Here is a 27,788-nt window from a genome sequence, read left to right as displayed (position 1 = left end):
TCATTCTTCAGGTATCAGCTTAAATATCCCTTCCAAGGAGAAGCTTCCCCTGACTGGGTTCAGCTTCTCGGAAGTCCACTGTTGAAGCCTCCACCTCTACCGTTATAACCTCTAACTGCATGTTTTCATGATAGTTTTTCACATCTGCTATTAAACAATTTTATATCTAATTACTTGTATAATGTCTTTTGCTATGAGGTCAGGAGTAGCCTCTGTATTGTTCACTGTTTTATTCCCAGCGTGTGGCCCAGGGCATATATGAACGGTGTATAGTAGATGCTTAGTAAAATGCAGGCTGTGCTGAATACTGATGTGTGATACACTGTGCTCAGTAACTCAGTTTACCTCAGTTAACATGTCCTATGTGCACTTGTTATTTCTGTCACCCTTTTCTTTCTCTGGTGTGACTAATAGTAAAAACCATGAAAAAGGAAATGAGGATCAGCACATGTACTGAAGATAGCGAGGATGAGAAGGATTTGGGGTCAAGCTTCATCGTACACCAAACTATGAATCAAGAGATTCCAAAAGGGTGAGAGGGTAGAAGCAGGCAGAGAAATGGGCCAAGTGAATCAGCCAACTGGCTGGTGCAAGTGAGAAAGTGGAGGAGGAAGAAGAGGGCCCCGGGGGCAGTGAGGCCACGTGCTCTCCGAACCCTGAGCATCCGGCCAGCTCTCAGGGCAGGACCGCTGGCCCCCATAGAACACAGAGACAAGGAGGTCAGTTCTGTAAATACCCTGTAGACTGTAGCCCCTCTTCATCCTGGTGGAGGAGAGATTAGTCCCAAGGCTAGACAGAGTGGTTTTTGGGGTTAAGATCCCTGAGAGGCCCAGAAGAGGAAAGTTATATTCCATCAAAGCCCCTTGTTATTATGAACCTGTCTGTGCTCCAGGTGCTCAGTCTCCAGAACCCTGAGAGAAAGACCATCCTGAGGCACAAGAAACACACCCGCCTCCACCACTTGATGAATCCCACCTGACCCCCTCTGCGTTCAGCTGTGAATTTCTATCCTCTGGTTTCCATTTTCAGCTGACCTGATACTTTTGTATTCCCAGCCTTCTTGGGGGTCTGCTTCAGCCATGAGCTCAGTCACAGGGAAGAACCACGGTCTGATTACACCAAAGAAGTCCTCCCACAGGCCAAAGAGATGAGGGTAAACTGATCATAGCCCTCTGGCCCAGAATGGTCTTACAGTTGCACTCATCAGCCAGAGAGCAGGACCTTCATGGGCGGAGAAGTCCACTTATGCTTTTTGATGTAGTTTTTCGGCCCCAGCCCCGATGACGGGGTCCAGTTTATGAGGCCCGGTTCTCAGGGACCTAAGGAAACATGATGTCAAAGCGCTGTGTTGCTCATATAAGGAGGTATGTAAGATTCAGACTCTAATTGGTGTTTGAGCTTCAGAAAGTGGCAGATTAAAGTCTCCGATAGCATCTGAGATGGTAAAAGGTGTCTCTATTGGCTCTCGGTAGGGAGGATGTCAGGGGATGTGTCTATATATTCCCTTCCCACTCTGTAGAACGTTTGTCAGTACGCTGATACCTCTTCACAGCGGTTTTTTTTGTAGCTGGGCTGTGGCCTTGGTGACATGGGAGTCAGGATAGCTTTGAATGGACATCTCTCTCTCCAGGGACTCTGTTTTCTCCTCCTCATCACCCTAGTGGGTGCTCCAGGTAAGAGTTGCCTCCTTTTCCTGGGATCAACAGTAAATGGATGGACATGGTGGTGAAGGGGCAGGTCTTTGGAGTCATGGAGCCAAAGCCTCAATGTAGACGATATATTTTTGACCAAAAAGAAACCACAGTGATTGTGAATATTTGTTCTTCTCCTGTGGAGTGTTAACTGGTCATAGTGGCAGAATTTGCTGAGAATTAATATCTGGTCCCTGACGGAGCTGGGTAGGTTTCAATCCTCTCCAATGTCTCCCTTGTTTTCATATCCCTTTAGTCCAGGTAGCTCCCAATGTGTGGGAAGGATCAGCGATTGATCCAGGCTGGGTCTCTGGGCTGCTCCTAACATATGCTATTTACTTGACTCTTTTTCCTCTGCCTGACTATCCCATCAGGACTCTAGTATTTCTGTTAGTTTCTGGCTATGAGCTTGTATGTGTGTGTGCAGTGGGTGTGAGGGGTATGTAAAGGTTATCTGTGTGAGAGGGAACAGGGCTGCCAAGAAGTGATCGAGTCAGTTTGTAAAATATACCATGCTCACACTGTTGGGGTGTGGGCCTATGTGACTGAGTGTGTGTGATGATAGGCAGCGGCAGAGGTTCCACAAGTCAGCTGTAACCTGATCATAGATAATCTTGCACCTGCCTGCCTCTTTCTAGTGCCTCTCATTGAAATCCTATGGCCTCTTTGCTGCTTGACTGCAGTGTCTGCCTGGCACTGGGCTCTGGGTGAGGCTTTGCCTCTGGCCTCACCTCTCCCTCTCAGGTCTCCACTGTAGAGCAGAGAAACCTGCAGCCATGAGAGGGGCCCTCTTGTTTACAAGCGTTAACTGATATTGTGGGTTAAGAGTAGAGCTCCTGCCCCAGTCCTGGTGAGCTGTTTTTTTAATTTACTGGGGTCCTGGACTGGTCTTTTTCCACCCCTAGGAACTATTATTGGAGAAGAATCCCAGGCTTTTGAATTCTGTGGGGTGTATTTTCTGTCTGATGTAATTTTTCTGTCCTTTCCTGCAATCTGATTTCTACTGGCCACCTGACTCAGAGGACCTCAGCGTCAGGGACTGTGCTGCAGCCCAGAAGGGGTAACTCTTTCAGGATTTGGGTATTGGCCCAGGCTGAGGTTGTGATGGCTGCCTCCCTTCAATGCTCCTTGTCTTCCTCCTGCTCAGTTCTTAAGTCCCCATAACTCTTGGGAAACTCCACCCCTTCAAGTTTCTACTTCTCGAGTGTTGGCCAGATGCTATTTATTTCATTATAAACTACAGAAATTGCACAAAGTGTAAGCATACAGCTCGATGAATTACCACAAAGGGAATACAGTCTCATAATCACCATCTAGCTCAATAAGTAGAACATAACCTCTCCCCTAAACATTCCCATTATGCCCCTTCACAATGCCTGTCCCCTTTCCTCTCTCCAGTGATAACCACTAACGTGACTTCTAATGCCATAGACAAATTCTTCATATATTTGAACATGGTATCATACAGTATATATTTTTCCATGCCTGACTTATTAAATATTTTGTTTTTGCAATTCATCCATGTTGTTGCATTTCATCATAGGTGGCACATTTTTATTGCTCTATATTAGTCTTTTATATAAATATACCACGATTTAGTTTTTCATTCAACTGTCACTGGACATGTGGGTTGTCTCTAGCATTAAGCATTTTTATAATGCTAGTTCGAGCATTCTTGTATATGTTTTTTGCAGGTCTTTACCATTTTTGCTGATGTCATTCCCATTTAATACTCTTTTACCTCAATGGGGTCACATTTCTCTTCAGCTTGGGCCTGATTTTTCTTTCCTATCTTACCAGATCTTCAGTGCTTTTAAAATAAAATTTTAGTATATATTTTATTCCATGTTTTAGTTATTCTCAGAAGCACAGTTGGTTTAAACAATCTAGCCCACCATTACTAGGAATGGTTTTATTGACATTTTCGAAGAGAACTGAACATGTAAACTTACTTGTAGGATCTTATTTTAACCCTTTGATCCTGCCTCAATATCAAGCCTATCCTGAAACACTAAGTAAGCCTCCCAGGATGATTCCTCTCTTCAACTCTCTTTTCACCCCTTCCTCCACCCGTTTATCTTTGCTTCCTTCTTAGGACAGAACTCCTCATAATCTTGTCAAGGTTAGCATCTGCCAAGAGGTGCTCTTCTTCTGTTGTATCCCCTTTTTGCTTCCTGAAGGGAAGCACGTAGACCCATGCCTAGACCTGAGTGGTGTGAACAGGTAACCCAGGGACAAAGTCTTGGTTGGAATCCAAGAAAGATAATTCTTTTTTAAAATTTTATTGTTTTAGGTAAAAGTTTACAGTGCAATTTAGTTTTTCATTCAAAAATTTATATACAAATTGTTTTGTGATATTGGTTGCAACCTCTGCAATGTGTCAGCACCCTCCTCCTTCCCACTCTGGGTTCCCCATGTCCTTTTGTTCAGTTTTCCTGTCCCTTCCTCCCTTCTCATCTTTGCTTTTGAGCAGATGTTGCCCACTTGGTCTTGTATACTTAATTGAACTATGAAGCATATTCCTCAAGTGTGTTATTGTGTGTTTTATAGGTCTGTCTAATCTTTGAGTGGCTTCAGTTCTGAGTTAGCAGGGTGTACAGAGGCCATGGTCTCGGGGGTTCCTCCAGTCTCTGTCAGACCAGTAAATCTGGTCTTTTTTTTTGAATTTTGTTCTGTATTTTTCTCCTGCCCTGTCTGGGACCCTCTATTGTGATCCCTGTCAGATAAGTCAGTGTTGGTAGCTGGGCTCCATCTAGTTCTTCTGGGCTCAGGCTGGTGGAGGCTGTGGTTCATATGGTCCATTAGCCCTTTGGACTAATATTTTCTGTGTGTCTTTGGTTTTCTTCATTCTCCTTTGCTTTGGGTTGGATGAAACCAATAGATGGATCTTAGATGGTCCCTTAAAAGCTTTTAAGACCCCAGACGCTTCTCATCAAGGTAGGATGTAGAACGTTTTCTTTATGAGCTATGTCAATTGACCTAGTTGTCCCCCAAGACCGTGGTCCCCAGCCCTTAGCCCCAGAAATTCAGACCTTCGAGGTGTTTGGATGTGCCTAGGAAGCTTGTATGACTTTGCTTTGGTCAGAAAGACAATTCTTATATGTCTGTCTCCAGAATGGCTTTGAGTCTAAAAGTAATGGAGGTAATCCTAAGGCTGAAGGAAACTCACTTCTGTGTTCCCTAGAGGAAAGAAGGAGTGTGGGTACTGGAGGAGAAACCTGATGTACCACGATAGAAGTGGTGTGGGTATCAGATCCATGAAAAACCCAGAAAGCAGAATTTGTCACTCAGACAGAAGTTTTTAGTTCGGATCAAGGGATCAAGACAGGCAGATAAATCTTCACGCTGTCTACCTGGCTGCTCTGCTACTCTGGAGGGGGTCCTTCTGTTTCTAAAATAGACAGGAGCGCTCCCTGTGGGAGAGAGAAGGAGAAAAATAATCTTACCATTGGCATCATGGGCACTGAGCAGTAAGTGAGATGAAACTCTGTTTTCTCCTCCTCAACACCCTGGTGGGTGCTCTAGGTAGGAGTTGCCTCCCTTTCCTGGATCAACAATAAGTGGGTGGATATGTCAGTGACGGGACAGGTCCCTGGCACATTTACTAGGAGGGCAGTATCCAGAGTCGTCTAAGGCCTGGCCTCCCAAAACATCTCCTGTGTCCTGTGTCTGTATCTGTCTTGCAGATGTAGAGCTGAACCTGGAGAATGGAGGCCACCGCTGTGAGGGGAGTGTGAAGATTAAGTACCAAGAACAGTGGAGAATGGTGTGGGATTACAACTGGAACTTGAAAAAAGTGGCTGTGGTGTGCAGACAACTGGAATGTGGAGCTGCTGTAGATGCTCCTGTAAGGCGTCATTTGGGATCAAGGATTGGATTCACTTGGCTTGACCAATTTTCCTGTGAGGGAACAGAACCAACTATCAATAGATGTTCATATTTTGATCATAGCCATATGAAAAATTTTAATTATACCCCTGCCTGGAATGTTGGAGTGGTATGCTCAGGTAAGGATTTTCTGGTCTTGCAGGGGATTCCGGCATAAAGGCCTCAGTCTCATTACCAGAATTACTGTGAGAATTCAGGATCACGGCTTCCTGAGTGTCCCTGGGTGAAGTCTACCCTCAAAGAGTGATTCCGAGAGTATTAGGGGGTCAGCATAAGGGCTTCTTTGACCCAGGAAAGTAAAGGCCTTGACCTATGAGTTCCTGGAACCCTCAAATGTTGGTGTGTCTTGAGATGTGGGGAGATTGGGTCAGGAGGTGTAGTGCTAAAACTGCTCAACAACTATTTACAACTATGGAGCTGAAACTTCCCTGGGTTCTGTCTTCTCAGGTGTAAAATGGAGACCTGTGACTCAGGCTCACCTAGTATTCTTTTGAGGTGTGACAGTCTATGACTTCCACTCAATCATGTTTTCGTAGAAGATTATTAGCCTCTAACAATGGCCCTAAAAATAAGACTTGATCAGGGACTATTTGGAACTTTAGATACAGAAATAGCTCTAGTTTCTGAGAATTCAGGAAGGACTTGTTGAAGTGGATTTTTGTGTGACTTTCTTACCATAAAATATTAAATCCCCTATCCTCCTCCCACCAGCATTGCCCAGGAAAACCTTGTCTGTCTGCAATTTCTAGAACCGCAGACAGAGAATCTTATCCTGTGTCCTGTGCCAGGAAGCAATCCAGAGAGGCATTATTCCATTTTGACTCCATAAGTCTGAGTCCTTCCAAGGAGGACCTACATTTAGACCTGGGTTAGGTCTCTGGAACCTCCCCTGATGCTTGAGGTAAAGGGATATCTGTGCCTCTTCCAGTTTATCTTACACAAGGCTAACTTTGTGGGAGTTGGTGGTGATTGGTCCACAGATTCCACAACATTTAAGGCAGAAGTACTAGTGAAGTAAGGTCCCTATTAGCACAAATGGCTTGTTCTAGACTGCTAACCTAAAGGTTGGCAGTTCAAACCCACACAGTGGTGCTGCAGAAGAAAAGGGCTGGTGACCTCCTTCCATTAAGATTAAAAAAAAAATTGTTGGTGTCAAGTTGATTTTGATTCATAATGGCATTATAGGACAGAGTAGAACTGACCAATAGGGTTTCCAAAGATTCAAATTGCTAACCTTTTGGTTAGCAGCCATAGCTCTTAACCACTGTGCCACCAGGGCTCCACTGTACCACCAGGGCTCCTCCATTAAGATTAGGGCCAAGAAAACCTTATGGAGCAGTTCTACTCTGTAACACATGTGTTCGCCATGAGTTGGAATCAACTCAACAGCAACCAACCAACAATAACAACAACAACTATTGAATTCAGTGTCCCTGGGTGGTGCAAACAGTTAATAAGCTTGGCTGCTAACTGGAAGGGTGGAGATTTGTGTCCACCCAGAGGTGCCTCGAAAGAGAGGCCTGGCAATCTACTTCCAAAAATCAGTCATTGAAAATTCTACGGAGAAATGTTCTATTCTGACACACGTGGAGTTGCCATGAGTCAGAATTGATTTGATGGCAACTATTTTTTTTTTTTTATTAGTACTAGTGAAGCCAGTGAATGAGAGACACTGTGGTCAAAATTAGTGTGTTTTCTATAAAACAACTTTTAAAAAATTGTTGTTCCTTTGATTTCTTGTCACATTGTCCTTTTTGGGTGTTTATAAGTTTAGACTAATGTGGAATAGGGTATGGGTTTCAGTATCTCTTAGGAATTAAAAAGCATTGATCCTGGAATCTTGTTATTCTCTGCTTGTGGTGATTGGTAGAAAAGTCACCAGACATGTAAATAGTAAAGTGATTTCCAAGAATTAAAAAAACAAAAAAAAGCTGGGGTAGTATGCCAGTGTAAATCTGATCTGGCCTCCTCCACCTGGGGACTTCAGCTGTACTTTCCCTAAATGAGTTCATGTGAAACACAACAAAGAGCTTTCTGCCTACCTGAGACGTACCTTCTGCCAGATCTCATCGTCTGTTGAAGAAAAACAGATAAAAAGCACATAATGAAAGGTGCTGTACTCTTTTGAGTTCCAAACTCTGTTAACTTTTGACTAGGACAATGATTAAATCATTGAATCATTTTAACTCACTTTTGCCTGCCATCATTTTTTAGAGATATCACAAACAAATCATTACCTGGTGAGAACTTTGCTGTTTAATCTCAGAGTTTAACCATAGTCCTTGATGTGAATATTTTATGAACTTTTTGGGCGATATGCTGAGTCATCCCTTTAAGTTGAGTATTATAGAATTGTCAAGCAAGGCTGATCTGTATATATTTTTTCCAGTTAGAAACCTCTTTACTTTTTAAGTTATGTAAATAATAATGCTTACTAGAAAATTAACAGAATAGTGAAAATTCTAAAGAACAAAAAATCCTACACAATTCTGTTTTTAAGTTTTTATGTCTCACTAGTAGCCATACAGCTTAAATAGTTACCGGACTTTCAATTTTTTGTGAGCTGCATTCCTTATAACCCAGATTTACAATAAACAATCTAGACAGGCCAAGTTTCCTGCTGAAATCATTCTTAGTTAAACACTCCCTTGGTTATCTTCCAGTTAGTAAATCCCATCAGAAAGGTCTTGTGGTCAAAACTGCCTTAGGCTGGATTCTCCATGGAAGCAAAACCAGTGAAGTGTGTATACATAAAGTGCATGACATAAATGTGTATAATTTAACAAATAATTTTAAAGTAAACATTCATGTAATAACCAGCCAAACCAAGGAATTGCATTGCTAGCACCCAAGAAGCTGCCTCATATCTCTTCCTGATCACACTATTCTGCCTTCCTGCTGGAGGTGCCACTACTCTGACATTTGTGATAGCCATTCCTTGCTTTTATTTATAAATTTACTAATGATGAATACATGTTTAAATTATATAGTTGAGTCATGCCAGTTGTTGAACACGTGAAGGACATATGTCCTCTGTTACTGTAAATTTGTTACTGAGGCGTGCAGGTTATTGTTCATCTGCAACTCCCCTCAGATGCATTCTTTGCCCTTCTCTGCCTTGAGTTGGGCCCAGGAAGGCTGGGCCCTCTGATTGGATCACCTGGGCCCTCTTGCTATCTTACTTTTAGTTGAGTTCAGTGGAAGAGGAGAAAGATGAGCTATATCTTCCCTGCTTGGGTCCCCCATCTCCGGCAGTGACTCTATCCCTTCACTCCTATGAGTGTCCTTTGCTTCTTACATTCAACTCTCACTGTGCTCTTTTAATATGATTTCTTTCCCTTGACTGTTCAACCCCAAACCCAAACCAGTTGCCAAAGAGTCAATTCTGACTCACGCATGCCATAGAGTTTTCAAGGCTGTGCCCTTTTGAAAGGAGATCACCAGACCTTTCTTCTGAGATGTCTCTGGATTGGTTTGAATCTCCAACCTCTCAGTTAGTAGTCAAGTGCTTAACCATTTGCACCACCCAGGGATTCCCTGTTCAGCCCTACTCATGTGCCATACTTGTTGCCATTGAGTTGATTCCAACTCATGGTGTCCCCATGTGTCACAGAGTAGAACTGCTCCATAGGATTTTCTTGGCTGTTATTTTTATGGAGACAGATTGCCAGGCCTTTCTTTCATAGCATCACTGGGTGGGTATGAACCAAAAGCTGTTTATGCCAGCTAAGGACCTTCTATTCAGCCCTCAGGGTGATAAAAGGCTTCTCACTTTGCTAGTCTCTGATTGTTTCCATATACCTTGGTTCCCTGCAATCCTGCCCACTCTCTGTAAGTAGTTTTTTCTTTAAAAATCGGTTGATTTGAACCTTCTGAGTTGAATTTTGTTTCTTGCCAGATCCTGAATAATATGTGTGGTAAAGTTCATTAATTAATCTTCCAATGTGAAATCAAACTTGCAAAGCTGGGATAAAGCTAGTTTGGGTTGATGTATTATCTTTTTATATTTTTCTAGATTCTAAAAAAAAAATTTTTTTTTCTTATCTGCTAATTTTTTTCAGTGAAGGCTATTGGTTCAATTTCCTTAAATATTATAGCCCCCACATGTCTGTCAACTTGTCATACTGTGGGGGCTTATGTGTTGCTGTGATGCTGGAAGGTACGCCACTGGTATTAAGATACCAGCAGGGTTGCCCATGGTGGGAAGGTTTCAGCTGAGCTTCCAGACTAGGACAGACTAAGAAGAAGGACCCGGCAGTCTACTTCTGAAAAGAATTAGCCAGTGAAACCTTTGAATAGCAGCGGAACTTTGTCTGATATAGTCCCAGAAGATGAGCCACTCAGGGACTCAAAAGATGACTGGGAAAGAGCTACCTCCTCAAAGTAGAGTTGGCCTTAATGACATGGATGGAGTAAAGCTTTCAGGACCTTCATTTGCTGATGTGGCACGACTCAAAATGAGAAGAAACGGCTGCAAACATCCATTAATAATTGGAACCTGGAATGTATGAAGTATGAATCTAAGAAAACTGGAAATTGTTAAAAATGAAATGGAACGCATAAACATCAATATCCTAGGCATTAGTGAGCTGAAATGGACTGGTATTGGCCATTTTGAATCAGGTAATCGTGTAGTCTACTATGCTGGGAATGACAACTTGAAGAGGAATGGTGTTGCATTCATCATCGAAAAGAACATTTCAAGATCTATCCTGAAGTACAATGCTGTCAGTGATAGGATAATATCCACATGCTTACAAGGAAGACCAGTTAATATGACTATTATTCAAATTTATGCCCAATCACTAAGGCCAAAGATGAAGAAATTGAAGATTTTTATGAGCTTCTGCAGCCTGAAATTGATTGAACGTGCAATCAGGATGCATTGATAATTATTGGTGATTGGGATGTGAAAATTGGAAACAAAGAAGAAGGATTGGTAGTTGGAAAATATGGCTTGATGATAAAAAACAGTACTGGAGATCTAATGATAGAATTTTGCAAGACCAATGACTTCTTCATTGCAAATACCTTTCTTCACCAACATAAATGGCGACTATATACATGGACCTCACGAGATGGAACACACAGGAAGCAAATCTACTACATCTGTGGAAAGAGATGATGGAAAAGCTCAATCTCATCAGTCAGAACAAGTCCAGGGGCCGACTGTGGAACAGACCATCATTTGCTCATATACAAGTTCAAGTTGAAACTGAAGAAAATCAGAGTAAGTCCACGACACCCAAAATATGACCTTGAGTGCATCCCACCTGAATTTAGAGATCATCTCAAGAATAGATTTGACATGTTGAATGAATACTAATGACTGAAGACCAGATGAGTTGTGGAATGACATCAAGGACATCATACATGAAGAAAGCAAGGTCATTGAGAAGACAGGAAAGAACGAAAAGACCCAGATGGATGTCAGAAGAGACTCTGAAACTTGCTCTCATATGTTGAACAGCTAAAGCAAAAGGAAGAAATGATGAAGTAAAAGAACTAACAGAAGATTTCAAAGGGCAGCTTGAGAAGACAAAGTATTATAATGACATGTACAAAGAGGTGGAGATAGAAAATCAAAAGGGAAGAACACGTTCGGTGTTTCTCAAGCTGAGAGAACTGAAGAAAAAATTCAAGCCTTGATTTGCAATAGTGAAGGATTCTACGGGGAAAATCCTAAATGATGCAGGAAGCACCAAAAGAAGATGGAAGGAATACACAGAGTCCTTATACCAAAAAGAATTCGTCGACATTCAACCATTTCAAGAGGTAGCTTATGATTGGGAACTGATGGTACTGAAGGAAGAAGTCCAAGATGCACTGAAGGCATTTGCGGAAAACAAGGCTCCAGGAATTGACGGAATATCAGTTGAGATGTTTCAATAAATGGATGCAGCACTGGAAGTGGTCATTTGTCTATGCCAAGAAATATGGTAGACAGCTTCCTGGCCAACTGACTGGAAAAGGTCCATATTTATGCCTATTCCCAAGAAAGGTGATCCAGTCGAATGCAGAAATTATAGAACAATATCATTAATATCACAGGCAAGCAAAATTTTGCTGAAGATGTTCAAAAGCAGCTGCAGCAGTATATCTACAGGGAACTGCCAGAAATTCAGGCCAGATTCAGAAGAGGACGTGGGGCCAGGGATATCATTGCTGATGTCCGATGGATCCTGGCTAAAAGCAGAGAATGCCAGAAAGATGTTTACCTGTGTTTTATTGACTATGCAAAGGCATTCGATTGTGTGGATCATAACAAATTATGGATAACATTGAGAAGAATGGGAATTCCGGAATACTTAATTGTGCTCATGTGGAACCTGTACATAGGTGAAGAGGCAGCTGTTTGGACAGAACAAAGGGATACTGAGTGGTTCAAAGTCAGGAAAGTTGTGCATTAGGGTTGTGTCCTTTCACCATACCTATTCAATCTGTATGCTGAGCAAATTATCTGAGAAGCTGAATTATATTTAGAAGAATGGGCATCAGAATTGGAGGAAGACTTATTAACAAACTGGATTATGCAGATGACACAACCTTGCTTGCTGAAAGTGAAGAGGACTTGAAGCACTTACCGATGAAGATCAAGGACCACAGCCTTCAGTATGGATTGCACCGCAATATAAAGAAAACAAAATCCTCACAACTGGACTGGTAAGCAAAGTCATAATAAACAGATAAAAGATTGAAGTTATCAAGGATTTCATTTTACTTGGATCCACAATCAACACCCACGGAAGCAGCAGTCAAGAAATCAAAAGACACATTGCACTGGACAAATCTGCTGCAAAGGACCTCTTTAAAGTTTTGAAAAGCAAAGATGTCGGTTTGAAGACTAAGGTGCGCCTTAGCCAAGCCATGATATTTTCAATTGCATCATATCCGTATGAAAGCTGGACAACGAACGAATAAGGAAGACCGAAGGAGAACTGACACCTTTGAAATGTGGTGTTGGCGAAGAAGATTGAATATACCATGGACTGCCAAAAGAACGAGCAAATCTGTCTTGGAAAGGTAAAACCAGAATGCTCCTTAGAAACAAGGATGGTGAGACCACGTCTTGCATACTTTGGACATGTTGTCAGGAAGGATCAGTCCCTGGAGAAGGACATCATGCTTGGTAAAGTACAGGGTCAGTGGAAAAGAGGAAGACTCTCAACGAGGTGGATTGACGCAGTGGCTGTAACAATGGGCTCAAGCATAACAACAATTGTAAGGATGGCACAGGACCGGGCAGTGTTTCGTTCTGTTGTGCATAGGGTTGCTCTGAGTCGGAACCAACTCGAAGGCACCTAACACTGACAACAAATATTATAGAATTACTAAGCTTTATTATTTATTCATGTAACTTATCAGTTTAATCCAAATTTCCAGGTTTATTGGCTTATCATTGTTCCTAATATCTTTTTATCATATTTTTAATGTCCACAGAATTTTTAATGATTTCTCCCTTTAATAATGATCATTTGTTCCTTTTCTTTTTAAATTGTGATCATTTTTGCTCCAAATTTGGACCATCTGCTCCTTGGAAATGGTATGGGGCAGTTCTACTCTGTCCTATTGGGTCACTATGAGTTGGAACGGACTTGATGGCAATGGATTTGGTTTCTTGGTTCTTTGGTTATTTTATGATACCTTTGGAAGGTCGTGAGAATCTTCTGCACTTAATGCAAGACTTCCTGAGGGAAAAACATAACCTTTAATGAAATAACAGCACACTCATCTATCCCTATTTTCTCCTCTGCAATCTCACTCATCTTCAGCTCCACTGGTGAGTTGTACCACTTTAGCACTGGGTGGCTAAAGGGTTCTCTGAATTCCATTACATCTAGATTCAAGTGAAGATAAATTCTTTCTATTGCTATGAGTCGGAATCAAGTTGACAATGAGTTTTTAAAAGGAGGATGAAAATATCGTCATTAACCTCATGGAAAACAAACTAAAACATAAAGGTACAAAAGTGGTCAATCACTGCTTCAATATTTCTTATCCTAAATGTCTGGCACGTTTATGGATTCACAGAGGAGGCCTGGCATAAGTGGTAAGAAATAATTGTTAAAAAATAATTCTGACAAAGCTAAAATTAAATTTAACGAGTTTATTTGGTTTCAGAAAGATTCATGAATTGGGTAGCACATTCCCAGTAAAATTAGGAAGTACTCTCCCGAACAAGAGCAAACGGGGAATTTATATAAAAAAACAAAGAGGCAGAGAGAAAGATAAAACAGAGCATTAAAAAACATATTTTGACCTACCCTCAGGTCATGCAGAGAGCAAAAGGTGCAAAGTGCATCTTGTCTTTTCAGAAAGGCCTGTTTAATGTCTAAGTTAAACATTTAAGCAAGTAGGCTAGTCAAGATGTGTGCACTAGCCAAAATGTTTGTGCAAGCCAACAAGGTCAAAGGAAATAGGAATTCCAAACAGGGGCTTTCAGGTGAGATCTTTCAGGCTCTAATTCCAGCAAGTCTGGCGGACAAAGTATAAATTTAACAGTACCCTTCACAATTTCTTTTCCTTCTAACTCATGTGCTAGATGGGAGACCAGGTACTACTATTTTTTTTTAACCAAAAACCAAACCCATGGCTTGACTCTGGCTCATAGCGACCCCATAGGATGGAGTAGAACTGCTCCATAGGATTTCCAAGGCAGTAATCTTTCCAGAAGCTTACTGTCACATCTTTCTCCCGTGGAGTGACTGGTGGGTTCGAACCTCTTGTTAGCAGCCAAGCACTTGACCGCTGTGCCACCAGGGCTCATTTATTAATGCAAAACCTGTTGCAATCGAGTTGATTCCCACTCATAGTGACCCTATAGTACAGAGCAGAACTGCCCCGTAGGGTTTCCAAGGAATGGCTGCTGGATTGGAACTGCCAACCTTTTCGGTTAGCTGCTGAGCTCTTTACCACTGCACCAACTCACATTGGCCCTATACTTGACCTATAAGGTACAGGATGTAAGAAGAAGGAAGCAGTTCTCAGCCATCTTAAGATTCTACCCTATTTTTTTTAAAATCAACTGCCAGAGTGAACCTGCAGGTCACATCTCAGTACTCGGGCTGAATGTCCATTCAATAAGCAGTTTGATCCTGGTCCTATCTGGTCCCACATAGCCTTTTCCAGGGATTCCGGTTTTTCTGAACTAATAGCAAAGTTGTTACTTGACATTGTCAATTTCCTTTGTGGAAGTCCTATCGGGACTCTGTTTTTTTTTTCATTGTTCTGTCTGATTTAATTAAACTACATTTACAGAAGGCTGATTCTCCCTGTGATGAACATTTGCTCTTTTACTTCTTGATCTAACTCAGCACCTGAGTCATTCTCTCTAGGACAACACATGTTTTCTCAATGTTCCTATGGCTGTTTACTCTCGGTGATCTCCCAAGGGTTAGGTGCACTCACTACGTTTTTTCCTTTTCCTTCCTCAGGATTTGTCCATCTGGCTGGTGGGAATGGACCATGCTCAGGGCGAGTTGAAATATATACTGGAACAGAATGGATGCCAGTGTCTGATAGGAACTTCACGTTCCCCACTGCCCATGTCATCTGTGCAGAGCTGCGGTGTGGCAAGGCTGTGTCTGTCCAGCGGGACGTGCCCTTGAGAGACGCCCACGGACAGGTCTGGACTGAAGAGTTCCACTGTGAGGGACAGGAGCCTGAGCTCTGGTTCTGCCCCAGAGTGCCCTGTCCTGGAGGCACTTGTTCCCACAGTGGGGCTGTCCACATCAACTGTTCAGGTGAGACTCAGAGAAGAACTTTAATCTGTTCCTCCTCTCCTCAATTATGTTAAAATTAGAAAATCACTTAGTGTTGTTGAAACTCCTGTCACCTTCTCCCAGAATACACAGGACTGCGGCTTGTGTCTAAGGATGGCTCTGAATGTGAGGGCCGAGTGGAGATCCAGATTCTTGGAGAATGGGGACTGCTCTGTGACTCTCTCTGGGATCTGGCAGATGCCAATGTCGTCTGTCAGCACCGTGGCTGTGGGGTTGCCATTGCCACCCCAAGAGGAGTGCCTTTTCAGGAAGGAAGTGGCCAGGTTTGGAAGCACAAGTTTCACTGTTCAGGGACTGAGTCCCATTTATGGGAGTGCCCTGTGACTGCCTTGGGGTATCCTGACTGTTCCCAGGGAGATGCTGCCTCTGTGATCTGCTCAGGTAAGACAGATGAAGGGCTGATGCATTTAGGACTCTCCCTGATGGATATGTGCCTGGGTAGGGAGTCTTGAAGGTGGGAGCTATACGCAAAGATTTCTGAGGGATACCTTAGCTATTCTCATGGGTCATTCACTTTTCAGCTCCAGGCAGTAATTGAGGAAAGAATAATTTCACGTGAGCTCCAGCATGAGGGTCTCATTCTGTGGCTTCTGACTTGCTCACTCCTGCTCTTGACTCTGTTTCTTTCTTTTTTTAAAATTTAGCTGCAGGTTTGTTTTCTTTTTAAAATAATTTATTTTATTTTGATGTTGTTGTTGAGAATATACAAGCAAAAACATCTACCAATTCAAGTTTCTACATGTATAATTCAGTGACATTGATTATGTTCTTTGAGTTGTGCAACCATTCTCACCCTCATTTTCTGAGTTGTTCCTCTTCCATTAACATAAATTCATTGCCCCCTAAGATTTCTATCTATTCTTTTGAGTTGCTGTTGTCAGTTTGATCCCATATAGATAGATCTTAAAAGAGCATAATGTTCAAGGAAGATATTCTTTACTAATTAAGCTAAACTTGCTTGGTTTTAAAACTTCAGGAGATATTTTTGGTTTAAGGTTTAAAGATTTTCTCAGGGCAATACTTTTGGGGGTTTCTCTAGCCTCTATAGCTCCAGAAAATCTGGAGTCCATGAGAATTTGAAATTCTGCCTTTTCCCCCTTTTGATAAGGATTCTTCTGTAGAATCTTTAGTCAAAACTTTCAATAAATGGTTGCTGGGCACCATCCAGTTCTGGTCTCATAACGGGCAGTTAGTTGGTTGTGGAAGCAATTAACCACACATTCCATTTCCTCCTCCTTTTCCTGACTCTGCTTCTTTCTCTGTTGCTACAGGCGAATAGAGACCATTTGCTCCTTGGATGGCAGCTTGCAAGCTTTTAAGGCCCCAGGCACTACACAATGAACTAGGAAGTAGAACAGAAGCACTAAACACCTTATTAGACCAGTTAACTGGGATGTCCCATGAAACCACTACCTTAAACCTCCAAACCAAGGAGTCAAATCCCATGAGCTATTTGGCTGTGCATAAGCAGACTCAGCAGCTACTTTTCGTGTGTGTATGTGTGTCGTTGTTGTAAATATACCTATCACACAACTTTTGCCAGTTTAACTTTTTACAGGTATATAACTTATTACTGCAATTATGTTAATTGCCTAGGTAACCCTACCCTTAATCAATGTGATTTTTTCATCACCATAAACTGAAACTCATCACTCCATAAGCGATAACCCTCTCTTTCACCCTTTCTCCTGCCCCTGGTAGCCACTAAGGAACTTTGGTCTCTATACATTTGCCTATTCTTGTCTTTTTGTATAAGCGAGGTCATAAAATATTTGTCCTTTTGTGACTGACTTATTTCACTCAGCATAATATCTTCAAGCTTCATCCATACTGTAACACCTATGAAGACTTCATTTCTCTTTCAGGCTGAGTAGTATTCCACTGTATGTATGTGCCACATTTTGTTTATCCATTCATCTGCTGATGGGCATTTAGGTTCTTCCTACCTTTTGGCTATTGTGAATAGCAGCTTCAATGAGCACTGGTGTACAGTCTCTCTTTGAGTCCCTGCTTTCAAGTCTTTTGGGTATATACCTAGGAGTGGAATTGCTGGGTCATATGGTAGTTCTATTTGACTTCATTTCTTAAGCTCTAATGTTTCTAACCCCAGGCCCATGGAGGTGAACATCAGAGCTGAGTTCATGGGGTGTGACCTGTGCCTTAGAAGGGCCCACACGTAGTTTAATGTTCTTCTGTCACTGTCTTGAAATCCTTCATAGTTTTTGAAAAAGTGACCCCATATTTTACTTTGCACTGAGTTCTACAAATTATATAGCTGGTCCTGCTGAATGGTATGCCCTTTGCAGGAAACCAGACCCAGCTTCTTCTCCCACACAACAGCTCTGTGTCTCACCCAGCGGGCGGTGCAGCCTCAGAAGACAGTGCTGCCAACTGCTCAGGTGAGTGGTCCCACACCACCAGAACTTTTTCTCATTCTGTATAAATCCCCCACTGACATGACTCTCTCTCCTCAGAGAGCAGGTGGCTCCGCCTGGTGGACGGGAGCAGTAGCTGTGATGGGAGAGTGGAGATCTTTCATCAGGGTTCCTGGGGCACAGTCTGTGATGACAGCTGGGACATGAAGGATGCCCACGTGGTGTGCAGACAGCTGGGCTGTGGAGTGGCCATTAATGCTGTTGGTTCTGCTCATTTCGGGGAAGGAACAGGACCCATCTGGATGAATGAACTGAAATGCACAGGAAAGGAGTCCCATGTGTGGAAGTGCCCTTCCCAGGGCTGGGGGCAGCACAACTGCAGGCACAAGGAGGATGCAGGGGTCATTTGTTCAGGTCTGCTGTCCATGTGCCCACATTGGGGGAGGCAGTGAGGAGCTCCACAGAGGGTGGGCCTAGCCCCTTGGGGAACATGAGCTGAATTAGCCTAACTAAGGGAAGTGAGCCTGCCATGATGCTTGGTATTCAAATAGCTGTGAATGATGGATTTCTACCTGCAGTGATTTCATTTGACAAGATTTTTTTCTAGTGTTCCAGATAAAGGCAGCATGTATATTTCAGAAGTAGTAAAAAAAAGAAAACTAAATGGCTTGCAAATCCCCACCCATGTTTTGTGTGTATTAGTGCATCTCCCCGAAGCTGATGAATATCTGGAGGGCTCCTTCACCTCACCTCAGTTGTTCCAGTCCCTATAATGAGAGACAGCAGGGCACACGTGATTAAACTCTGATTAAGAAAAGAGATCAGAAAGGAATGTATGAATTCCTTCCAAGTGAGAAGCTCCCCTGCAGTGTCTGAAGATAAGCGGTTCCATCCCCTGGAGATGAAGGATCACAGCACTAAGTCAGCCACACTGGGTCCCAGTGCCCTCATTCTTTCCATCTCTATTTTCAGAGTCCCTGGCCCTCAGGCTGGTGAGTGATGAGCATGACTGTGCTGGCTGGCTGGAGGTCTTCTACAATGGGACGTGGGGCGGTGTCTGCAGAAGCCCAATGGAGCCCACCACCGTGTCTGTGATCTGTAGGCAGTTGGGCTGTGGGGACACTGGAGAGCTCAATATTTCTGCTGGTATCAGGGCAGTCTCTCAGCCTCTTTGGGTGGATGGAATCCAGTGTCAGAAAAGTGACACCACCCTGTGGCAGTGTCTTTCTGAACCCTGGAACGACAGATCATGCTCCCCGAAGGAAGCAGCTCACATCATATGTGCAGGTGACTTATTTATCTGAATTTGGGTAAACTATTTTTTTTTTTTATACCATCCTTATACCATCCTTCAATGTGCTTGTTTTTGCAAATTATGTTTTAATGGTGTGGCTTAAATTTCAGATTAAGCCTACAAAATGTATCTATCCAAAGAGAATGTCAAATCTTGAAACCCAAACCATAGCATGTTCTGAAAAAAAAAAAAAACGGGGGGGGGGGTGGTGTTCAGGCCTGACAGCACTTTAAGTTAAAACACCTGGGAGACTGAACAGAAGACATGGGCATCTTGACCTTGTACTGTGTTGGAAACTTAAATTTTGTTCACTGGAGCTTATTACCTCAAATAAGGAAGACAAGAGATGAACCTTAATTTCTAATGAGTATATTTTAGTTGGAAACACTGGTGGCACAGTGGTTAAGAGCTACGGCTACTAACCAAAAGGCTGGCAGTTCAAATCCACCAGGCCCTCCTTGGAAACTCTATGGGGCAGTTCTACTCTGTCCTATAGGGTTGCTATGAGTCAGAATTGACTCGATGACAGTGAGCTTTTTGGTTTATGTTTTAGTTTGGAAATCCTGGTGGTGTAGTGGTTAGGAGTTCAGCTGCTAGCCAAAAGGTTGACAGTTCGAATCCACCAAGTGCTCCTTGGAAACCCTATGGAGCAGTTCTACTCTGTCCAATAGGGTCGCTATGAGTTGGAATCAACTCGTCATCAACAGATTTTATGTCTTAGTTATCTAGTGCTGCTGTAACAGAAATATCACAAATGGGCGGCTTTAACAAACAGAAGTTTATTCTCCCACAGTCTAGACATCCCAATTCAGGGTGCCAGCCCCAGGGGAAGGCTTTCTCTGTCAGTTCTGGGGGAAGGTCCTTGTCATCCATCTTCCCCTGGTTTAGGAGCTTTTCAGCAAGGCACTCCTGGCACTCTGTTCCCGGCGCTGCTTTCTTTGTGATACGAGGTCTCCCTATCTCCCTGCTCGCTTCTCTCTTTTATATCTCAAAAGAGATTGTCTCAAGACACAACCTAATCTTGTAGATTGAGTTCTGCATCATTAACATAACTGTCTCCAATCCTGCTTCAGTGACATCATAGAGGTAGGATTTACAACACATAGGAAAATCACATCAGATGACAAAATGGTGGACAATCACACAATACTAGGAATCATGGCCTAGCCAAGTTGACACACATTTTGGGGGGGACGCAATTCAATGCACTTAGCATTTTGCTAAATTCCTATACAGAGAATAGCAATTAATTTTCACAAAAGACTATTAATTAAGTATGATGACAGTCATTATTCATTTGAGGAAACTGATGTTAATAGAGCTTCAGTGATATGCTCAGAGTCTCTTTGCTAACAAGTGCCAGAACTTTATATCCATCCAATATGCCCAGTTCCAAAGCACTGTCCTTTCCAATCTGCAATGCATTTTGTGATGTTCACACTTTCTGAGTTAGGTGATAAGTCTACAGATCTTTACTGGAAGAAGTACAGCTAGAATGCTCCTTGGAAGCAAGGATGGTGAGACTTAGTCTTACATACTTTGGACATGTTATCAGGAGGGACCAGTCCGTGGAGAAGGACATCATGCTTGGTAAAGTAGAGTCAGCGAAAAAGAGGAAGACCCTCAACCACTGTGGATTGACACAGTGGCTGCAACAGTGGGCTCTAGCACAGCAGTGATTGCAAGGATGGCACAGGACTGGGCAGTGTTTAATTCTGTTGCACATAGGCTCTCTATGAGTCAGAATCAACTCAACGGCACTTAACAACAAATTATTTGCAAGGTCCAGTTACACGCATGAGGATAGAAAGCAGGAGAGGATATATGTGTAACTCCTCAGATGATTTCAACCTAATGATAAAGATCTATTGAGTAAATATGTTGGGAAGGACAAGTGACAGATTCTCTGAAGAGGGATGCTTTAGCAAAATCCTAAAAGATGAGCTTTACCTGTTGCCATTGAGTCATAGTCATCAAAGAGAAAAAAGGATAAAAGGATGTTTTGGCCAGAGGAAAAGCAAGTGGAAAGGTCACGGAGTGGGAAAGAGCATGGTGCATTTGAGAAACTGAAAGAAGCCCAAGATGGCTGAGCAGGGGGAACATTAGGGAAAATGAAGCTTGATGGCCTGAAGGGGTGGGCAGGAGCCAGAGTTTCTTAGGCTTATGCTGAAGAGGCCAGTGACACAGTCTCCCCATAATTTCTAGAGTTAAAGGACATCTAAACTTCTAGATGCAAAAGATAACTACATATCTTGTAAACAACCCTCAGAACAATACCGTCAAGCCTCTCATCCTTACATCAGTCTTCATTAGAAGCCCAAGACTCCAAGTTCACCCTCAAAATCTGGACCCTCATTCTCATGATACTGTGATAATCCACAAATCTGGCCAGTATTACTCTCTTTGCCCTCTTGCCCTACTAAAGTAATTTGCTGGTGTCTCTTGATTTTTTTTCTACTGGATATTAACAAATTTCCCTATATCTTTAAGTTTACCTTCTTACTCTAAACAAAGCCTGAGTAGCCCCTAGTGACAGCGCTTTCCCTACAACCTTGCAAATAGAGGCTGTTTACTTTTCATATAATCCACTTTCCTCTAGGTCTAGAAGTGGCATCAGCATCTTCTTTGATCCCCACTGAAACTCCAAATCATTTCTGCTCTGAAATTATTTTTAAATTCACAAATCTTTTGAAATTTATGCCATTGACATACACTATTCTCTTCATGTCCTTAGAGTCTTCTACTCACCTGCTGATCATCCTTCGTCATTGACCAAAGATTTCAGAACCAGTCTTGTGTGCTTTCTCTCCATCCTGTTTCTCTCACCGCTATTTCCAATTTCAACATTTCATGCAGACAACCTATCCAGCTTTCCTCCACCCGTGTTCTGTTATAACTCACGTAATTCTGTATTTCACGTTGTTATATTTTTTTTATCATCCATAACTGCACCACTTCAGATATCTAGATTTAAAGTATACTGCATTTGACTATTATCTTTATTTTATCTTAGATAATTCTTCCTCATGGAGACATTCAATCTCCAATGTATCTGCAATATTTTTTCATTACCATCATCCCTCTTGTGCCTGCAATTTCTTGCTCACCTGTTTAAATTTCGTGGTCTATTATTGCATTCCCTCTCTTGCCACCACCTTTAACTCCCTTGCCACACTTTTCCTCTATTGAAACTCACGTAGCTAAACCCCACGGACTGGAAAACTCTACGATCTGCATATCCCTGCCTAGACCCAAGCTATTGGAGTATGCTGAAAAAAAGTACACAGCATTTACTGATCTCACTTTAAAGTGAAGAATAAATCCCTACAGGGCAATCAGCATGCCTTATCATTCTGCTATTGTTTTCCTATCCTTCGAATTGCTATTTCATATTTTCTTGTATTACCTCAAATTACCAGTAACTGAATCCACTACTACTCTTAACTGAATCTGCTTCACTTTACTCTGAGAGAATAGAAGTAATTGTACGCAAGCTCTCTCATTTTTCTTCCACCATGTGTATGAACCCATGGCTCTGCACCTGCACTCACTTTTCCTCTTCAGAGTGGGAGATGGTGCCCTTGCTCCTTTATTTGGTAATGTTCATACTTAGTTTCTAAATTCTACCCGGTTCCCCCGTTTTCTGAAGGACTTTGATTCTAAGTTTGATAATGTTGATTCCTTTCTCCTTCTTTCAACTCATTCTTTTCTAGGATTTCCTGAAACCATACTCCCCTAGGGTTTTCTTCTTCCTGCCTCACCAATTGCTGTCCTCAATAGACTTTATTGATTCCTCTTTCTTTGCTCCACCTTGAATTGAATTGTTCAATTCTGAGCAATCTATTATTCACCATCTCTGTGCTTATATCTTTTTGACTTCCTGTTTCTGTTTTCCTCTTGAGAGACCAGAGATCATTTCATTAGAACTGGTGATAGGAAGAACTCTGAGTCTGAAAGAGAGCAGACATCCAGCAGAAGTTAGGAGATTGAATTTCAGAAAAATTCCAGAAGAGAATCCTGAATAAGTCGTGTGGTTTTATGGAATGATACAGAAAGAACATATCAATTCTGAGATTTTTCTAACAAATTGTCTATCCCAACTATATTTGTTTTCTGTGAAATGCTATATTTTCTTGTCGTCTTCAAATTCTAGGTTTTTCTGTGAATTAGCGTGTGGTTTTGGTCTTTTTTATTTTATGCATTTTCTTAGTAACAGGGTCTTTGTGTTATTTGTCCATTCTGTATAATTATCCCTCTGTGTACAAAATCAATGTCACTCGAAATTTTTTGTCTTTTTCTACATATCGATATTGTACTTATCCCCTGGCTTTCTAAACATTTTTAAATCCTGCTTTTAATGTTTCATCTCCCTCTCCGTGAGCATAAACTTCGCCCATTTTCCTGTTCTACATATCATGCTAAAAACATGAAGGCATCACTTAGATTTTCTTTCATTCTTAATTTATGAAGTATACAAATAGGATACATATTTTTCTCTCGATGTAGTCTATTATTTACTTTTGTGCATTCCAGAATAATGTGTATATGGCTCATGAGCTTTTAATAGGGAAAAAAAAAACCTTTTATACACCCAATTTATTCCATTCACTTGTTAACTTATAAAGGAGTTAGAAGAGCTAGTTAATAACAAAGAGTAAACATTGATCCACAGTTCTTTTCGTAGTTTAATAATGGAGAAGAGAGAAAATGGAAACTATGATTCAGTTTAGAATACCTTCTCATACCTTCATCTATCTTTTTAGCAAGTAAATATTTGTTGTAGCCCTACTATGAACCTAGTATTCTAGGAACTAGAGAAATGAATAATGCAGCCAAGGTCCTTGCTTTGATTTTTTTGGTGTGGCGGTGGCTGATTTAAACCAATAAAGAAATAAACAATACTTTCAAGTGGTTATGAGTTTTATGAAAATAAAATTACAGTGATTTGATAGAGATGATGAGCACAGGTAGTGTAGGGTTGTATTGATTTACAACAGTGAGATCCTGACCGGGAGTCACCAATCTAGGAAAGTGGGGAGGAGAGTTGGTGAGAGCAAGCGTCATCAGTCCTTCATGGTGGACACTGGTCCTGGACTCTTAGCTGACTCAGACAATGTGGCCCAACTAGAAGTTGCCTTCCTTTAATGTCATGACATCACGAGGAACTTTTCTCTCTCTCAACCCCAAACTTTGAGTTCTACCACCCTCAGAACTCCATGGGCATCTTCCCATCAGAGATTTTGCCAGCCCTAGGTACTTGGAGTTTGGGAGGAGGCACAGGCACCCATCACACTGCAACACACAGGTCAACAGGATCTGAAAGTTTAGGAACTCTCTTTCGAAGAAACTCAAACTTCACCCCTTCTCAGTGTGTAAGGGAATTTTAAAATCTGAGGTACCTGAGAAGGTCTGAAGTGGCAGGCTTGAGATTTCAGTGTGACTCCTATGTGGCTAATTTCATTTCTGCCCTAGCAACAGCCATTTTCCATGCAGACATAATCATGAAACTAAGAAATGTCCTGCAATGATGATGTAACTACACTGCAACTCCTCTAAGAAAGGAATGTCTGGTAACGAAGACATAAATACACTACAACCACCACCACCACCACCACCCCTCACGTACTCTTATGATTAGCACATTGTAACCAATCTAAGAGAGACACATATATCCTTTTAAGCCAATCGCCTTAAGAGCTTCTGCTATAGAAAGTCCTGCCTTATGAGTTCCTGCCACAGGAAGTTCCACCTTAAAATGATCTGCTACCAATGCAGCAATGTCTTTCAATGATCTAAACTTGTAATTACTAATCAAGTAATGTCTTTCAATGATCTGAGTTTGTAAATACCAATCAAGTACTGTACTTCATGTCCTTTATTCCCCCTTATAAAACATCACTGCCAAGTCACCATATTCGATTATTGGAATCCACTGCACAGAGGTTAGTCTATCCCCAGCTCAAGCTATCCCTTTACTTTCAATAAATCTCTCAATTTTACATTAATCAGAGTACAGATAGCTACTCTGTGACATCAGGCAATCAAACACAGGATCATTGGGAATGGAAGGGTTCTTCATATTTGTTCACCTCCTTAATTTCTTTAAAAATAAAAAACGATCTTAAATCCCTCCTTAGCAATGAGGCCAGCTCCATAGCCCAAAATTCTGTTTGTGCCATCACACGATTTTTTTTAACTCATGAAGCCACAGCTCAAGAGAAAAATATGAGACACCAATATATACCTCAGTTGTTCACCTGTTGAACTTGATATGAAGCCTCTGGTTTCTCTACGCTCGTGATTTTCCCCTCATTCAACTTAGGGAGCCCTCTCCTGAAACGGTCCAACCTAATGAACACTTGATAGCCCTAGATCCCCCTGATCCATCTTTTCGCCATTGTCTGTTTCTGCAGGAAAGAAATCCAAGAGCTGTCCCACTGCTGCCCCCTGCACAGGTACTTCAGCCCCTCCCACTTCCCTTGTCGGTTCTCGGGAATCCTTCCTCCCACCGGGCCAGTAACAGAAAGTTTTGCTGCCTTTCCAGACAAAGAGAAGCTTCGACTCAGAGGAGGAGACACCACATGCTCAGGGCGAGTGGAGATTTGGCACAACGGCTCCTGGGGCACAGTGTGCGATGACTCCTGGAGTCTGGCAGAGGCCGAGGTGGTGTGTCAGCAGCTGGGCTGTGGCTCTGCTCTGGAAGCCCTGCGAGAGGCTGCATTTGGCCCAGGAAATGGAAGCATCTGGCTGGATGAGGTGCGGTGCAGGGGCAAGGAGTCCTCCCTGTGGGCCTGTGCCGCCCAGCCCTGGGGGCAGAGCAACTGCAAGCACGAGGAAGATGCTGGAGTGAGGTGCTCTGGTGAGTGAAGGGGCAGGAAAGAGGGCTAAGGCTGAAGGAGATGTGAGTTTGTCTCCAGAAGCACTTCCTGGGCCTACCTGCTGCCCTGTGCTCTGACTTTGGAGAGGCTGTGGTCTTGTCTCCTGGGATCTGAGTGAGAAAGAAGTGCCAGGGATGGTAGGTATGACGAGATGGTTTTTCCAGGCCAACCCAGTACAGTGGTCCCATTTTCCTTCTCTTCTCTTCTCTTCAGGTAAGAGGACACCATCTTCCCCAACTTTTAGAGGTAAGTGATTTTTCTGCTCCAAGCCAAGTGATAGAGGAGAAACTCAGATATTCAGGGACCTCTACTCTGTAATCTACATATTTCTGGAAAAATTAACCATATTATCACATGAAAGTTCTGGTTACCAGATGTTTATAGCCCCAGTAAGTTATGGCAGCCATAAAGATCATAAGGTTCACCAGCATTTACTTTATAGAAACTCCTTAGGACCAGATTCAGAAGACAGTTGACACACCTCTTGGAGGGACCTGGGTTGGTCACATCTTGGGGTTCAGGCAGACCCATTGTCCCTGAACTGGTGACTTCATGGTCCTGAGGACTCAGCAAATGACTGGGATGAGGGGATTCTCTTGGGCTTATGATCATCTCTAAAACCTCATGGTCATTTTTTCTCCTTAGACACCAGTTCAGGCTCAGTCCCTGACTCTGGCATCTTCTCCCTACCTGGGGTCATCTGCCTCATTCTGGGAGCCCTTCTCTTCCTGGTCCTTATCTTCTTGGGAACTCAGCTGCACAGACAGAGAGCAGAGCAGCAAGGTAGGCCTTAAGGGGTGCTAAATGACCTGGAAAGTATGTGAGGAGAGTATTGGACCAATTGTGATATCAAGAAAATTGCACAAGTTTAAGGCTTCACTCTCATCTGGCAAAACTCCATTTCTCTACGATAGACAGCAAGGTTTGAGTGACTTGAGTCATTGGTCCTGGGTTGAGCGTGGAAGCTCTCAAAAAGTATGGCTTCCGCTGTGAACAGTGTCAGTGAAGACTGAGAATATATGATCAAAATCAGCATCAACATCAATTGGTCTCAACCCACCTGGAGCAAAGGAAAATGAAGAACACCAAGGTCACACGACAACTAAGAGCCCAAGAGACAGAAAGGGCCACATGAACCAGAGACCTACATCATCCTGAGACCAGAAGAACTAGTTGGTGCCTGGCCACAATCGATGACTGCCCTGACAGGGAGCACAACAGAGAACTCCTGCGGGAGCAGGAGATCAGTGGGATGCAGACCCCAAATTCTCATAAAAAGACCATACTTAATGGTCTGACTGAGACTAAAGGAATCCCGGCGGTCATGGTCCCCAAGCCTTCTGTTGGCACAGGATAGGAACCATCCCCGAAGACAACTCATCAGACATGAAAGGGACTGGTCAGCGGGGGGGAGAGAGATGCTGATGAAGAGTGAGCTAATTAAATCAGGTGGACACTTGAGATTGTGTTGGCAACTCTTGTCTGGAGGGGGGATGGGAGGATAGAGAGAGAGGGAAGCTGGCAAAATTGTCACGAAAGGAGAGACTGAAAGGGTTGACTCAAGAGGGGGAGAGCAAGTGGGAGTAGGGAGTAAGATGTATGTAAACTTATATGTGACAGACTGATTGGATTTGTAAACGTTCACTTGAAGCTTAATAAAAGTTAATTAAAAAAAAATCAGCATCAAGAAAACTAGTTATGGCACAAGAAAACACAAGGCTAAAGAAAGGTGCCTGGAGCCCAGAGGGGTTTCTCCAAGAGTGAGCACTGGGGAGCACTGATAGCTTTGTCTATTTGTAAGGGGAATATTTCCAGGGCAGTCTCTGAACTTGTGCTGCTTTCCTCAGCCTTATCAGGGTTTGAAGACGCTCTCAATGAGG

At 42.6% G+C, this 27,788-nt stretch overlaps 1 protein-coding gene across 1 annotated transcript; it reads left to right on the top strand.

Moving 5' to 3' along the window:
- The first annotated feature begins 1,259 nt into the window (after positions 1-1,259).
- On the top strand, positions 1,260-26,274 carry LOC100676422 (antigen WC1.1-like). Its single transcript, XM_023549068.2, has 10 exons — positions 1,260-1,673; positions 5,378-5,698; positions 15,014-15,322; positions 15,425-15,742; positions 17,668-17,760; positions 17,836-18,150; positions 18,709-19,023; positions 25,444-25,485; positions 25,575-25,889; positions 26,122-26,274. The coding sequence occupies exons 1-10, from the start codon at positions 1,589-1,591 to the stop codon at positions 26,160-26,162; spliced, it is 2,154 nt and encodes a 717-aa protein (XP_023404836.2). The 5' UTR covers positions 1,260-1,588; the 3' UTR covers positions 26,163-26,274.
- The last annotated feature ends 1,514 nt before the right edge of the window (positions 26,275-27,788 follow it).

This window comes from Loxodonta africana, chromosome 4 (genome assembly GCF_030014295.1).
Source record: "Loxodonta africana isolate mLoxAfr1 chromosome 4, mLoxAfr1.hap2, whole genome shotgun sequence".
Taxonomy (NCBI): Eukaryota; Metazoa; Chordata; class Mammalia; order Proboscidea; family Elephantidae; genus Loxodonta; species Loxodonta africana.
This window is presented reverse-complemented; position numbering and strand designations above follow the sequence as displayed.

Excerpts from the sequence above, each read along its gene's own strand:
- LOC100676422 (XM_023549068.2), top strand. The coding sequence starts at position 1,589 with ATGGGAGTCAGGATAGCTTTGAATGGACATCTCTCTCTCCAGGGACTC. Across the intron at positions 15,323-15,424 it reads TGTCCACATCAACTGTTCAG|AATACACAGGACTGCGGCTT; the intron begins GTGAGACTCAGA and ends ACCTTCTCCCAG. Across the intron at positions 15,743-17,667 it reads TGCCTCTGTGATCTGCTCAG|GAAACCAGACCCAGCTTCTT; the intron begins GTAAGACAGATG and ends TGCCCTTTGCAG.